Source organism: Neolamprologus brichardi, chromosome 20 (genome assembly GCF_056152115.1).
Source record: "Neolamprologus brichardi isolate AB-2024 chromosome 20, ASM5615211v1, whole genome shotgun sequence".
Lineage (NCBI taxonomy): Eukaryota > Metazoa > Chordata > Actinopteri > Cichliformes > Cichlidae > Neolamprologus > Neolamprologus brichardi.
In genome coordinates, this window is record NC_142123.1 from 28,752,900 (window position 1) to 28,769,238 (window position 16,339).

A 16,339-nucleotide genomic window follows, 5' to 3' on the forward strand; every position below is an offset into this window, starting at 1 on the left:
TCCTTGGGCTTAATCAGGGCTGTGATTCAGGGATTGTTAGTCTTTGCCACAGAGAAACTAATTTGGAGTTTGATGTAAAAATATCCTCCTGCTTAATGTTAAGAACAATGGGATTCATTGTTAAAATAAAATACTGTTTGTGTGAATTGTGTATGGGGATGTCTGATGTTTTGTTGAGCTGTCAAGACATGACAGCTCCTAAAAGTGAAGCCAAAATATGTTGATAGCCTTCTGGTGGGTGGCTACAGCACTGAGCTCCTTTGGAGGAAGGGAAAAAACACAAGATGTATGCACTGGGCTAAAAAAACAAGGGCAATGCAGAAAAGGGTCCTAAAAGCTGCAGTTCCTCAAATGGCCGCTTGAAGCTAGATCCAAAAGTGAGTCCCAAAAGCTACGTTCACACTGCAGGCGAAAGCGCATCAAATCCGATTTTTTTGACCCTATGCGACCCATATCCGATCATGATATGACAGTGTGAATGGCACAAATCCGATATTTTCAAATCCGATCTGGGTCACTTTCGTATGTGGTACTGAATCCGATACATATCCGATGTTTTAGAAAGCGACTGCTGTTTGAATGGTCATGTCGCATTAACAGTCTTTTACGTCACTGACACAAGACAGATGCCAATTATCAGCGCCCGAGAAGACATCGCGAACGCTTCCTGGCCATCCCATGTAGATGTCAGTGAAACTTTTGGGAAGACAACGTGAACATTTTATTTGTACTGTATAATCTGCAGATTCTGACAGAAATCTGCAACTATCCTTTGAAGCACCGCTCCTCTAAAACAGCAATAAGGATAATTATTAGGTTATTTACATTACTTAAAGCAAAAATTGGGAAACGTAAAGTCCGAAGTCTTTATATTAAGGGCCATCAGTCAAACAATACTGTTTGCTCTAAACAGAGCGCGTTGTGTGTGACATCTTCTTTTGCGCATGCGGGCCGCTTTGAGGGTTCACACTAGGGAGCGTTTGCTGTCGCATTTTATTTGTAGTGTGAACAAGCAGACAAAAAAATCGGATTTGATCAAAAAAATCGGAATTGAGCATTAAGACCTGCAGTGTGAACGTAGCCATAGACTTATGTGTTAAAATGCTTAACTTTAATGCAGAAACAAACATGTTTTCGGCCTGGCTGAAGTAACAGTTTTGGTTTTTAAAGCTTGGCCAACTAAATCCCAACAATAGTGAGTGAGAAGGACATATACCTGATCCCGAGAGGCATTTTGCTTGTTTTAACTGAATGCAACATTACCAGCGTTTTCACCAAGTAAGTACAAAGAGAGTTAAAGACAGTTAGAACCTTTAAAACTGTTATTGATACTAATTTCAGTTGCTGTTTAGTCTTGTAATGAGTTTTCAATGGGATTCTGTCCATTAACTTGTACATCTTTTTTATTTTTAATCATATTCCACAAAAATCTTCATAGCTTATGGCTTTGAATTGACTTGTTACGCTGGGTAACGAGTTAGATCCAGAGGTTACATCCATCTTCAAGGTAGAATCTGTAGTTTTGGCTATGTGGCATTAAGCGCACACATACTTATGTCCACTCTGAGCTGCACAGTGTTACCCTACTTCCTGCCCCTGAAGGCTTTCTCTGGGTTCTACAACCCATGACCGATAAACTAGCTATGATTATCTCATTATCGTTATAAAGAGCAGCATTACCTCCTCGTAGCTTTGGCTTGTCGTGAATAGTGATTTAAATGTAGATCCAAATCCTACGACATTGAAAACGCAGCCAGGCACCAGGCTCTTCAGATTAACCACCATGGCATCCTACAAAAAAAGGCCCAGAGCAGCATTAGTTCCTGACCTGAACAAAGACTGATGTGAAATCTGAAATTCTAAAAGCAAAAAATAAAACACTCCTCTGCTTAATGCGTGGTTAAATGGAAGCATGTGCTCTACACAGCTGTCAGTGCTCCACGGCAGATTTTGCCTGAGAGGAGTGAGAGCCATCATACAGTATCATTTCGTCCATCACCGCCTCTTCTACAGGAGAGGAGCCGTTTCTAGAAGAATACCACTTATCTCAACCTCTGTTCAGGTGGATATCACAAATACCTCATCGACTGCACAATCTCCAATAAAACATTCATTCAGGTTCAGAAACACAGAAATATAATGTTCCAATTTTATAGATGTATTAAAAGCTATTCTGCAGTACTTCTTGGTAAATATTCATTATATCGCAGTCAGGCTCACTTTGGTCTTAAGCCCAGACTGTGTAGTAACACCTTCAATAAAACCCAGGGTATGAGTCACAAATGCACACCTGCCAGCATCACATCGCAGGACACATTCAGTGCACAAGCAGCCAAATAAACATGGTAAAAAATATATCCACCTTGAATGACCCTGAGTTTGCTTTATAGGTAGCCTATTGAAGACCGATTAGACTTCAAATCCTAGCAACTGGAAGATGGGCGGATAGTGAATGATTTGCACGATCAATATCCTTGAATGCATGCCTTCCTACAGCTGATTAAGCACATACAATCTTCACAGATAGCAGAAACACTAAGACCCTGAGCTTCAAAAGCTATTTGAAAGCGCTTAACGACATGTGATTGATTAACTCTGCATTTAATCTCTTTGGAAAATGTATATAGATGTGTTTGACATCAACTGTAATACTTTTTAATGAAAAAACTCTTGACGGCATGTGATACGGTGTGTAATTTATATGTAAATCAGCATGCATCTTAATGTTTGCTCGCAGATCACCTTTATAGCAACGCATGGCGCGTTGAGATTAAAATACCTTCACACGGTTGATGTTAACCCCGCTCATGCTGCCGCTGCGGTCAATGAGGAAGATGAATTCGCCGTGAACCTTCCTCAAGTCAGAGCAAATGGACTTGAGGTCAGGGCAGAAGTTAAGCATAACCACAGGGTTGTGGAGGATATCCTTATGGAGTCTCTTGTGAATTATATCTACCTATAAAGGCAGCAAAACAGAAACATGAATTAAATGGGGTTCGGTTTGACAGACAATTTTGCTCAGGCTTAAATTAAAGGTTTGAAGAAGCAAGAAAGGTGACAAGTTATCAGGTCAGTAGAAGAATCACATCAATTATTCTATGTATATGTGCTGGAAAAGTCGAAGCAGACTGTGCAGAGCCTTTGGAGTGTTTCCATAGAAACACATTTTTATGGCTAAGTGCTCTCTCCTCCTCCTCCTGTTTGCTGCTGGTCACTTAACAACCTCATCATAGCTGAGACGTGAATGGACACATGCATGACCAGGGGCGCAGCAGTGAAAGTGGAGCTAACGAGCTGAAGCCCAGAGAAGTCTCTCTTTGTTCATTATCAAATAACACTTTGTCTTTTACCTAAATTGTGTTGTGCTTTATCTCCAAGCAAAGCTCACAAAAGAAGAATCGCATGTTTCTTTTGACCAGAGGTTTACTGTGTAGGTACACTTAGTACTACCAATTAACAGTTATTTGTAGCCACTTAAAAGACGAGCCTTTTTATCTTCTTACTATGGACCCAGATTTTTGCTATTTAACATACAAATATTATCTGTTTTAGTTTAAACATTTAGTTAGCAGTACTTTAATTACATATTAGAATGAAGCATCAGTTAGATGCTTCCTAACTGACTGGACGGCAAAAGCTCAACATAGCTGGAGTTGAACGGTTCTTTTTCCAGCAAAGGAATAATTGTACAATATTCATCTTTAGTGACTCTAAAAAACAAGAATTTGATGGATTTATTTGAATTTATTTGGGATTTTCCATAATCCACACAGGGTCAAAAGTGTACACACAGGTTCAAATATATACAAATACCGCCACTAATATGGTTAAATGTCCCCTAGCAGATTCCACCTAGACCAGATGCTTTTGAACATGAACATGCTTCTGGCAGAATTGGTAGAATTCATTTAAATTGGTTGGTTTCCTAGCAAACACCTGGCATTTAAGTATAGTCCACAATTTTTTAATAGAACCCTATTCTTTGGTCTTTGTGAAGGCTATTCTAAAAGCTTAATGTTAGCCTTCTTTATCCATTTCTTATGCGTTTGGGATTGTTGTCCTGTTGGAACGGCTAACTGTGTACAAGTTTTAAGGGCAGGGAAGTAATCATGAGTGACAAAATGTCAGTGTTTTCAGTTTATGTTTTCAGTTCTTATGCTATATCTTGAGATAATGTTGAGTTATAGAATTATTATTCGTTTGCCTTGAGGGTAGTCTAGTTATGTTTCACCTAGGTCTTCTATGTTAGTCTCATGTATTTCTTGTCTTTGTGTTTTCATGTTGTCGAGCCTGTGTTGTCATGTCTACGTCTCTCAGTGTTTTCCTGTTTTATTTTGAAGAGTCAGGTGCCTCCATGTTCATTGTGTTTTGTTCTACTTCCCCTTTGGTGTCATTATGATTATTTGTGCCAGCTGTTTCCACTCTGACCCCCTCCTGTGTCTATTTAGTCTGTGTGATTTCTTTCAGTATTTGTCAGGTCGTCTGTGTTACCTCCCACCACATCTCGTCAGGTTTCCAGGGTTTTGTTCAGGGCATGTTTATGTTTCTTGGTCTCATAGTTTCTCTAGCTCAAAATCATGTTCATGGTTGTTATAATAATTCCTAGCTTTTCCAGTTTAGGTTTTAGCTTAGTTTTTGCCACTGTTTGTGTTGCTTTGTTTTTGCATTCATGTAATCAGCCGTAATAAAGACTCATTTGTCTGCGTTTGGGTCCACTATTCACACTACACACAGTCTGTTCCCGCAGATTGGTCTCACAAAAAGGTTCAAGTTACGGCTAACTAGCGTAACTGAGTAGTATTTAATACCATCTTAGCTTTGGAGTAGTAGCTTTTCAGCATTAAGCTTGGTTTAAAATATTAAATTTAATGTTTTAACATATACATTTAATTATAATGTGATTTTCAGCAATGCTGATTATCACGCAAATTTCTTTAAACAAACTGTATAATATAACTAAAAGAACACAGTAGAGGTTTTTCTGTCTGGGTTTTAAGGCACTGTGTACTGTCGTTAGATCAGTTTAAATAAAAAATCTCTGTCATAGTTTACCTGCAAACCTGCAAAGTTTCATAATAAAAAAGGAAGTTTCAGTATTTATGCCACACAGGAGCCAATTCAACCCTATTTTGAAACCGCAGTGCGTAATATCATTGTATTATACAACACTAAATTTCAACAAATAGCCAAATAAATGCTCAAAATGAAAGCAGTGTGATATTGTGCTTATCAGTTCAGGTGTGGTGCTCATGTCATGGACACTCACTTTCCTCTCATTGCTGGAGTCCTTCTTGGTGGCCTTGATGAAATCGCTCCGGCTGTGAAGATACTCATCATACTCCTCCTGTGTCATGTCCCCGTTCTCAATGAGCACATGCGGCACATGAGGCTCTAAAGTGGCACAGTTGGTCATGGCAAAGACATTACTATAAATGCCTCAGACAAGATTATGAAGCAGATGGACAATGTCTGAAGCTGAAGGGAAGGAAAGTGCGGAAATCTAAAAATACAGATTTTCACTGTCTTGGCCTTATTACTTTTTCCCTCATTCTTCCCTTTTGTGTCTCGTACTTTCTATCACCCTATCCTTTCATATTTTATGGCAACAACATTGCCCAACACATCATTTAAAATGTAAACCACCACCATCTAGAGTTATAAGCATAAAATACCACTTACAGAGTAATGCCAGGTATTATTCACAATAAGCAATAAAATGTAACTGCAGGTATCCTGATAAGTGCTACTTTAAGTTTTATTTATATACCACCAATCCAAAACAGCAGTCGTCTCAAAATCCTACAATATTGAAGAAAACAACACAACAATCACATGATTTCCTATGAACAATGTCACTGCCCTCTGCCTTAGAGAGAAAAGGAGTGTACAGAGAAACCAGGGTCCAAACACACACGATAGAAAGAATAAAAGTTCATGACAGGGAGTAGTGGCTTATTAATGAAAAGAGGAAAATTATGAGTAGAAAATTACAGGTCACACAGGCTTTTATATCCTTAAGACATGTCTGTAGTTTAACAAATTAATTTGCATCATCTTGTTTTTATAGGTATAGTTGTAACAGAGAAGCGGCAGGGAGTGGAGACAGTGAAGGCAGATGAGTTTAAATCCCTGGAGGGGAACAACCAAAGCAATAGACAGTGCACAATGAAGAAAGAGATAAAGATGAAACTGCAGGCAGGGTGGAGCAGGTGGAGACGAGAGTCAGAAAGATAGAAAGGGAAGAATGAAAGGAAAGATTTGCAAGATGGTAGTGAGTCCTGCTATGATGGTTGGTTTGGAGATGGTTGTACTAACAGGAAGACACGAGGCTGAGCTGAAGGTGGCAGGGTTGCAGATGATGAGATTTTCTCTGGGAGTCACCAGCATGGACAAGATTACAAATTAGAGTATCAGAGGGACAACTGAGGATGAACGGTTTGGAGACAAAGCCTGGTAGTCGAGGATGGTTTGGACATGTGCAGAAGACGGATAGTGAATATAGTATATGAAACAAAGGATGCTGAATATGAAGCTGCTAGGTAGGACGGAAAAATGGAAGACCACAATATGATACTGAGAAGCATGCACAAAACCCTGCAGACTCATTGTCTCTGCAGCAAAATGTGATCAATGGTAATGCGCTCCGCAAAGATCAAGCACAAGGTTGAGCACAAAGATCTTCAGTATCCTTCACTAGAGCAGTTTCGGCGATGAACTGTAACTCTTTAAATAAACACTTCCTCTGGAAATGATCACATAGCTGGGTCAGACATTGTATATTCTTTCAAAACCCCTAAATCTCCTAATATATGTTCATAGACGTAGGAGGTCTTTCCACGGTTAAATTATTCCTTTAAAGTGCTGAAATTCTAACTAATTCTCAGATGGGTTGGCTTGGTATTATTTCTTTAAACTTGCACCTATATGTGTTTGGTTCCTCTCCCTGTGAACCAGACACATTGTGTTACTGTTAGGATTGAGAGGTGACAGATAAAAAAAAGAAAGAAACGATGCTCAGGCATCTGTGCAAATCTTGGGGATTTCAACTGTTATTTTTCTTCTCTGCATAGACTTTGCAGGTCTTGAAAAAGCTTATCTAAAGCATATTTAAAATGCCCTAAATGTTTTTCTAGCTTTCTGCAGACAATGAGAGAAAAGCGCTTTTGTGTTATTAAACAAAACTTCTGACATTAAAATTCATGAGGAAGTTCAATTAATTAGATATTTTCTTGGTTGAGAGACCAATCCTTTCATTCATCCATTTTATGCTGCTGATAAGATCAGTTTATTAATAGAAAATAACATTTGGAAATACTTTTTAATTCCTTATGATTTTTATTAATATGCATTTTTCTCTGGTCATAAATCAGATATTAATTTCCTATACATGAAATATTAAAATCCTTACATTTAAAGGTTGATCCTTTCAGAAACTCAGCAATAAGTTGACACAATTAGGCAACTAATCAACCAAGCTGATGATGAAACCCAACTGTTCCTCTTTTCCTACTGCACCTCAATTTCCTCCATCTCTCTGGTCTGGCTGAGCGTCCATGTTGTTATTGAAACTGCAGCACTCGTATGAGATGAATTAAATTGCCCGACTCTGGCCGCAGGTCTGTTTGTGAACAAAGCCTTCATAAGAGGCCTATTGGATCAGTTTGAGCGGGGCTCGTTCCTCCCTTTGGGAGACAAACGGCCCACACACACACTGCAGGGTAAGACAACGGTGAGGAAAATACAAGAACCAGAAAACTGACAATACCCACCCACACGGCAGAGTCTGGCTCTACTGGCATGTCATACATTAATAACAGAAGACCTTTTTCCTGAAGAGGCACTCACAAACACAACGTGAGGCAGTGAATCACCTTTTCACTGATCTTATTATGGGCTGCAGTAAAAGTCTCACAGAGCTGAAGTAACTCCTTTTTGGTTTTGTTTTACTTGAGGGTGGAAGAACAAAATTGCGGGGCTGTTTTTAAGTTGAAAACTTACCGCTTGGGTAGATTAGGATTACGACCGGGTAGTCATAAGTGTACTTGTCTGCCAGAGTGATTACAATGCTGGTAGCAGAGCGGGCCAGAGGATCTGCATCAGCTCGGATGGCGTGAGAAGGGCTCTCCACACCTGCACAGAGCGTCATCCACAGCAGATCAAATAAGTTGTTAGTCCTCTAAACTGAAGCCACTAAAGAACAGAACATCTTCAGTAGCAAAACATATTAAGTCAGGTAGAGCATGAAAGCAGGCCTGCAGATGTGCTGCAACTGTAGGCAGACTACAGCAGCTTAAATAGAGGGCTATGTAACTTGCCAAATGGATGTGCACAGCGGTACCTGCTGAGCCATCAGCTAATGTTGGCTGAGATTAGCAGATCCGCCGGAACTGTCCAGAGCTTAATTTGGTCGCCTGCCTATAATAATGGTCAATTTGTTCTCTTTTAATACTTACAGTACATAATAAGAGAACTGTACTAATTTCAAATCTGTAAATTAAATATGAAGCTTCATTCATGAGACTTAAGTTTAGCCCAGGATGATAAAAAAATAGAAAACAAAAAAACCACAATGAAACCAGCAAAACCAGCGATATCTAGTTAGTCTTAACTAGATATCTCAGAACTTTATGGTGAGACACAAGCTTAGTCAAGCATTAGTGCCCACTTGATATTTTAATATTTGTAGGCTCATTCGAGAGCTTCAGAATTGCTGGTACTAGAAAAAATCCATGCTAGCTCCCCGCTTTTAGAAGAGTCGGTGAAAATATATAGCAGGATCAAATCTCTGCAAACACGTGTTTTTCACACTTCACTGCAGTAATCGTCTTAATGTGCTGCTTCTTACTGCAGACAGATGCACTTTCAAGAAATTCTCAAGAGAGAAATTTGACGGACCTGCGAGGAGATAGGGAGCTCGTATCTCAAGCTGGAAATTAAACTCATAGTCCATGGAGTTGATGGCCTCCTCCTCCAGCAGTAAAGCCAACCAAAGCTGAGGTGTGTTGGGAGTTTGGTCATGAGGACTTGAAGCAGAGGTCTGTCTGTCCCGCCTAAAAGTGGGAAAATTATAGATATGTTAAAACCATATAGAAGTATGAGAACTGGAGTTTAAAGAGCCTAAAGTGCCAGATGCCATTTAGAAATATACCATCTTAAGCCAACCAGACAGTGATTTCTGCTGTTCTTCAACTTTCTTACGTTCTGGAGAAGTTTGGGGACAGTCCCTGTTCCTCGTTGATGGACCTCTGCACCCGGGGCGTACACACAGGTGGAGATGAGACTCTGATGCCCCCACTTGGCAGAGTGGAAAGCTCAGAGGAGGTACTGACCAAAATGTGGACCGTCTCCATGGGAGGGATGATCCCAAGGTTAACTACTAACACGGTCCTCTCAAAATCCTCATCCATCACTATGTGTCCTGTTAGAAGAGGAAACAGCAGATTTTTAAACTATAACCACAGTAACTATGATCCTGCATGTATAAAATATTAAACAAAACTGTTCAACCGTTTTCTTACAACAAATTACTTTCTTGAATTATCTCTTTTTTCTTTCTTTCTTTTGATTGATTGATGTATAAAATCTCACTTATGTCTCTTGACTCCCTGACCTTTTACAAGCTTTGGGGCAATGTACACCTTTCCTAAGCACAGGACTTTAAGCACAATCCTAAAGCTCAGCATTGAAAAATCTTTAGGGTTACTTCAAAATTGAATGTCAGTCACTTTCAGTATCTCTGTTTTGTTTTGTTTTTTCAAGTAATGACGCAGTTTGCTTCACTTGATCATCAATGGAGAAAAAAAGGAGACCAGAAATCTTTTCTGTTATCTAAGCAAAGAATGATCAAACTTGAAGCAGCTGGGTGGAGCGTAAACTGACTTCCCATGCTTAGTACAAAGCTGGATCCTACATCCACTGTTACATGGTAAATTCTGTGTCCCCTCATACATGCTAATGCACATGAAGCCCATTTGTTGACGGCAGCAAGCTCCCTGCAGAGCAAAAGCAAATATTGTACCATGCATATTTCACAGGGCCTGACAGGTTAAGTACTACCCCTTGTGGTGACATGACTGATATACTTTGATCTTATTTTGTTTTTTGGAGGTCTAATGACTTGAATCCAATAACTACTCTGCTTTGGTCTCCACCAGCTCCCGAGGGAAATATCTGGCTTTTAGCTGCTCTGGCATCATCTGGTAGGGATTACCAAAGAGGAAACTGTGGGGTTTCTGAAAGATAACGAAACACACCCTCTAACTGCAGCTGTGAAACCAATTCAAAGATATAAACGAGCCTAAACCACTCCACAAAGCTGGCAGGGAGTTGCAGACTGGAGTAACGTTTCTCAGTGGTTTCCTCAACTTGAACACCTTTAACTTTCACTCATCTCATTTGATCTTTTGCTAATATAACAGTATTGATTAGAGCTGCTTGGTCTTACCGCTGCCACTCTGGAGAGCTCCATTAGAAGTGCCGCAGCAATCCACATAACAGTCGTCGATTTTTGCCTTGTCTTTGATCTGAAGTGTTATAATCTGACTAGATATCATAGCCTCGAAGCCTACAACAATAGAATTTTCCTCCAGTGGATAAATGAAGATCCCTAAAAGACAGTAAGAGAGAGACACAAAACAAAAATAAGGAAGAGCTTTATCCAGACACACCAACCAAGCATTTCCTATTCAGTCGATAATGATGAATTTTACAAGTGCCTAAAAGAGCATGCGGTTAATCTAAATTGGCCGAAAGTGGTGAGCCATCAAATTACTGAAGTGACAAATGAGTCTCGCTCACCTTCAATTGCATGATCCTCAATATTTTCATAGGTCATAGAAGCTGTCAGAGCCAAAGTGTAACCCCTGACACAGGAACTGATGTCAGACACACTGAGTGGCAGAGCGCCCCGGTTCTCCTTGTTAATGAGTCCAGGCATTGTGGTGGTTTTAGGATGCTGGTGTGAAAAGAAAACATTCATCAGTCATAAAACATTTGCAAATGGGGAGAATTAGGTATGTAAGTGTGTACATATATCTATGTGCAATGTAGTAATAAAATAGATGGACATTGAAGCTTAGCATTTTCAAATCTCCCCTTTGGTCATTTGAAGCTAGAAAACCCTAGCAAGGTATGGATGTGACTGACTCATACAGGAGCATCAAGATCTGCTTGATACTCCTGTACTGATGATGATGGACAGTTTCTACCAGCAAGCCATCTGGCTACTGAGCTGCTGAAAATCTAAATACCTTGCACTTGTACTGAAATTGCTGGACCCTTGCCCACTGCCTCTCTTGACCTTTATTCCAGTCTCTATTCTTTATACACTCATTGTACGGTTAGAGTCACTTTAAAAACAAAGTCCCCTTAAGTGTTTGTAAATATATAGGAATGTATATGTACATAGACATGTATTCACTTAACTATATTAACTATTTAATTACTGCTAATGATATTCCAGTGGTATGTACGGAGCCCCGCAGGGGACATGGGAGAAAAAAAAATTAAGACGGACTTTTGCGAGATCTCGCAAAACAAACTCGGGATCTCGCAAAAGTTTTGCGAGATCTCGCAAAAGTTTTAGCCGCATTCTTTGGAGGCCGCCAGCTCGAAGCCAACCGGGAGGTCGAGGCACGATGTGCCGGGAAAGCGGTGTTCCTCCCGGCTGTAGTAGGTCTTGACCTCCCGTTAGCTTCGAGCTAGTGGGTGTCAGATCTCTGAAAATGTCGGAGCACTTTTGCAAATATGTGATGTCTTATAAACCGAGCAGGTATCTGGCGTTTACACAACTACATTCACGCCTCAAAATATCTTAAAAGTGTATTTTGTGACCCAGAAAGAGTAATATTACAACTAAGTAGCTGCCGCCATTGTTGGAATTCAACTTTTGCGAGATCTCGCAAAAGTTTTGTGAGATCCCGAGTTTGTTTTGTGAGATCTCGCAAAAGTTTTGCGAGATCCCGAGTTTGTTTTGCGAGATCTCGCAAAAGCCGTCTTAATTTTTTTTTCTCCCATGTCCCCTGCGGGGCTCCTTAGGTATGTGAATATAACAGAAAAACTTGAAACTTAAAATCTGAACTATTGTTATTAAGGTTGAAATTAAAAAAAAAACCTTGTATTATTAATGTCATGATGGAATTTCCCGAATTTAGGAACTTGGCTTCTGTTAGCTACAACAGTAACAAGTCAATTAAGTCAATTAGCTGCTAGCTGCCACTAGCAAATGCATATACTGCTAGTTAGCATGTGCAGCCTTGTTAAATAATTATAAAAGTTCTTACATCTATAGCTCAATTTGGTTGTAGCTGCCAAGATTTGACCAATATGAAGCTAGAACATATATTTCTGTATTATGTCTCAAATTTGAACGCTTTGGTGTCCTCTCTATTGTTATCTTTGTTCTAATCTTATATTTTATTGCTTGCTTTCCCAGCAGTAACACTAAAACATATCACAGATTCTTACTAAAAACTAGATCTGAAAGGGGCTACCTAGATGTCAGTTCAGTACAGCACATTTTTTACATGATCGGAGCTTCTTCTTTTTTCTTTTTCTTTTTTTTTGATAGGATGCAAAAACACAAAGCCTAAGGTAAATTGGCACAAGTGTTTAGGACATTTCAGGAAAAGGTCAGCAGCAGAACACAATTAAAGCACCATCATTTTTTGCAACACAACACTGATACGCTGTAGCTGGAGAAGACAGGGAACTGCATTGTGTGCTATGAGACATGAAAAAAGAAATTTCACATGCTTTAAATATACTCGCAAAAGGAAACAGCGCTGCTAATTATTTAAGTAAGTATTCAATAAAATTGTGTTTCTTTTGGGCTGTGCTTCATTGTTAATGGTGTCTCCTCCACCAGAAATCTTGGTTATGCGCTGTGAAGGGTCTGCATCTGCTGCATGACCAGAGCTTAGCACAGGCTTGATGGGAAGCATTGTGACGAAAGCAATATCCATAGAGACAGCTCTGCTTGCTTGCCTGCAGACTGACCAGTAACGTCTCCAAGTGTGCATTCATTTGTGATAGAGGGGCTGATTGCACTTTTTGGTCACACAAACCATAAAATCGTATAAAAATTAAGTAAATTCAAACTTCAGGCACAACATCCACACTCTCTGACTACATTGGACGCCCGTGAGAATCACAAAACAGATTTGATCAGTATTTGAAATTGTCCAACTAGGTTTTAAGGCGCCACATGGTTGTTTATTGCGAGGAAAAGGTCAGAGATGCATTTCTGTTCATCTGTCTCAACACTGCCATCATGTGCTCAGTAAACCACTGACTGAGAAGGAATACACACACACATATAGATAGATAGATAGATAGATAGATAGATAGATAGATAGATAGATAGATAGATATTTTTATACATACATACATACATATATGTCACTCTATAGATTAGAAAGTGAAAAATCAAGACTGCAAAAGATTCATTTTCTGTTATTGAAATGTCAATATAAGAAACACTACAAGGAGAAATCACATCAACGTATATTTATAAAATCACAAGTTACTTGGAAATAAAGCATTACTGTCATGAAATAGGTTCTTATTCTTCAAAAGTCAATTTAAAAAGCTTCACTTCAGTGCACTTAGTGAGCATCTTTCTCTTTAGGGTCCTCAGTTTATAGTAATTAGTGTTAAAAAGTGGCAGTCCCAGGATGCTTCTCTCCTGGTTGACTCACTCGCATGAATCTTACTGCCACACTCTGGGGTTTGCCATCAACTCTGAACATTTTCTATCAGCAATGCAAGCGTCCTCTGAACTCATTAGTGTCGAATCAGAGAGCGGATGCTGTGGAAAACCACCTGTTGAAACGCAGTCTGTTTACACTGAGACGCGGCACTGGCAGTTTTAATCATCATCACACTGGCTGACCTTTTTTCTTCATTCAAAACAAATGACAGGCTTGTTTGAGATGTGGGCCGTCAGAGAGACACTCTGCAGCATGAAAACATATCTGATATGCAGATCCCCCTTTTTTTTGATCTCTCATTATCTTACCTTTCATTTGCGTTAACTTGGCATGCAGTAAGCTCCTTCTCGCTCTCTCTTTTTCTCTCTATCAGAAGTCCACTTGTCGTGAAAGATATCCTCCTCCTCCACCTCTCTCAGATGCCCCTTTTTTGTTCTCTCTCTGTGGCGTAGAGGAAATAGGAGTGTGGCCACAGGTGGTGGAAACTACACATGCAGCGGCCACAAGAAAAGGAAGGGTAGCTGCTGCAGCGGCTCAATCAGCAACATGTGGTTGCAAAAACTGTTTCATTTATTCTCTCCTCCTCTTCCTCCTCCTCCTCCTCTTCTTGACTGTGTGGACGCTGGAGTTTCAGAGATAGACAGACAGAAAGAGAGAGAGGGTCTGAGACACAGGGTCCAAACATCCCCCTTCCCATCCCCATTCAAAGCACCACCCACTCATTCAAGCCCTCGATGACAGTGTGTTAGGTATCCTCTTTAATAACATGAGATCAGTGACTGACATGTACTGTAACACCAGGAGCAGACAGGTGGGAAATACAGCGTTACAGGTCTCCCTCATATCACCTAGAATCTCTCCTGTGGTGCGATTGGAAAGCCCTTAATGTTTTTAATCCAGTGTGGGCGTTTGGCTGTCTCTCTGTTTTGCGATCACTCGGTTATATCCATCTGTTTTCTGCTTGAGGTTACCATGACAATTAATATGTCATTATAAAATCATTTTACTATAGTTGCAAACATGTAGATCGTTGTCTGTGTGCGTGTGTGCGTGTGGGTTGGCTGAAACTCAACATCCGCTTCCAAATTGAATTAACCTGCAGCCAATAAAGCTCCCTCCTCCTCACCCCTTCCCTCGTGCTTTCCTTTCTATCTGTTTCTCGACCTCTCTTTCTCTATTTCTCACAGCCACATGGCATGAATGGTAAAGGAAAACCCCACGTCAATCCAGAGCTTTTCTTTTGCAAAAATAAAAACTGCTTCTGTCATCTTTTAACTTGATTAATCCTTCAGTTAATCGTTTGATCTATAAGATGTCAGAAAATCCCAAATGTTGGTTGCTTATTTTGGCTAAAGACACAAGATACCAAAAAAATAGGCAAATCCTCACACTTGAGAAGCTGATAAAACCGTCTCTAGTTTTGCACTGAATAATTATTTAAATGACTGACTCATGAATTAGAGGACTCGTCCATCTCACACATGTAACTGGGTCATAAATTACATATTGTTATAATTACACAAAATGTGTTCTAAACCCCAAACTGTTCCTGGTATACTTGACTTTTAGGACCTACAAACCTGTAATTATCTTCATTATCAGTTAGAGCCCCTCCTCATCCTTTTGTTCTTCCTCTTTGGTGCAACCCTATAAATTTGGGGTACCACTTTGGCCTCTCCCCTTTTCTACAATTCCCCTGTGGGAGAGGTTGGTGTCATTAATTTTCCAACATTATATCTGCATCTACCCTGATGTTTCTGATTATGTGTTTTAGTTCATTATTACCATCATTACCGCTGTCTTTACTAGATGCTGTGAATATGTGGTACGTGTGTGCCGCATATGTGTACAGGCACCGTTAATGCTAGCATGAAGAGACCATTCTGGCTAGCTTGGAAAGTGTAGTGGGTTGAGCTAACCCTCGTCCCAACTATTTATATTTGGTTATAGGAGCGTGAGGGGGCAAGTTATTTACTTGGAGGTCTTTCTTTTTACCTTCCATTGTCAGACACAACGCAGGAACACACCGGTTACACACACAAGATAATTAAGCATGTTATTAACTCCTGGACGGGAATTTCTCATTAACATTTGATGCATTTTATACCGCTGAAGTCTTTCTTTTGCCACAAGCAGCTGCCAAATTTAGCTGCTGTGTATTAGAGTGTAAGTGATAAGTGAATTTGTCAATCGACAGAAAGATGAAAGCATTAATTTGCTGTTTATTAAGCAGAAATAAAAACAAAATGCCTTAATTTCAGCTTAAAAGTTGTGACACAGGGATTTTTTGGTCTTGTGCTACAACTTTCTCTGTGGTTTCTAAACTTTTTGAAGACGCTTGAGAAATCATCCATCCATTCATTCACCCTCTTCCATTCATCCACTGGGGCTGAATGGAAGTCCCTGGGAGCCTATCCCAGCTGCCATAGGACAAGTGATGGGGTACACCCTGTACAGGTTGCCAGTCTGTAGTAGGGCTCGTGAAAAAGCAATTTATCAAAAACACAAGTAATTTGTAAACCAAAGTGCATATAATTGGTAACTGCAGACTCGCTTTACGGTCGTTTCTGTGTGAAAAAAACCCTTTAATAGAAACATGTAAATTTAAGTGGCTTGAAGTGCCCTTAATA

The 16,339-nt window shown here is 39.9% G+C and overlaps 1 protein-coding gene across 1 annotated transcript in view; it reads right to left on the reverse strand.

Annotated features, from left to right (window-relative positions):
- Window positions 1-14,101, reverse strand: part of vwa5b1 (von Willebrand factor A domain containing 5B1) — a 36,733-nt gene extending 22,632 nt beyond the window's left edge. Inside the window, exons 1-9 of the mRNA XM_087834096.1 lie at window positions 14,018-14,101; window positions 10,798-10,954; window positions 10,445-10,606; window positions 9,199-9,418; window positions 8,896-9,050; window positions 7,999-8,130; window positions 5,267-5,391; window positions 2,780-2,956; window positions 1,681-1,791 (exon numbers count right to left, since the gene is read on the reverse strand). Of these exons, the coding sequence (XP_087690222.1) occupies window positions 1,681-1,791; window positions 2,780-2,956; window positions 5,267-5,391; window positions 7,999-8,130; window positions 8,896-9,050; window positions 9,199-9,418; window positions 10,445-10,606; window positions 10,798-10,936 (1,221 nt within the window). The 5' untranslated portion in view covers window positions 10,937-10,954; window positions 14,018-14,101. The remainder of the gene's footprint in view (window positions 1-1,680; window positions 1,792-2,779; window positions 2,957-5,266; window positions 5,392-7,998; window positions 8,131-8,895; window positions 9,051-9,198; window positions 9,419-10,444; window positions 10,607-10,797; window positions 10,955-14,017) is intronic.
- Between the last annotated feature and the right edge of the window lie 2,238 nt (window positions 14,102-16,339).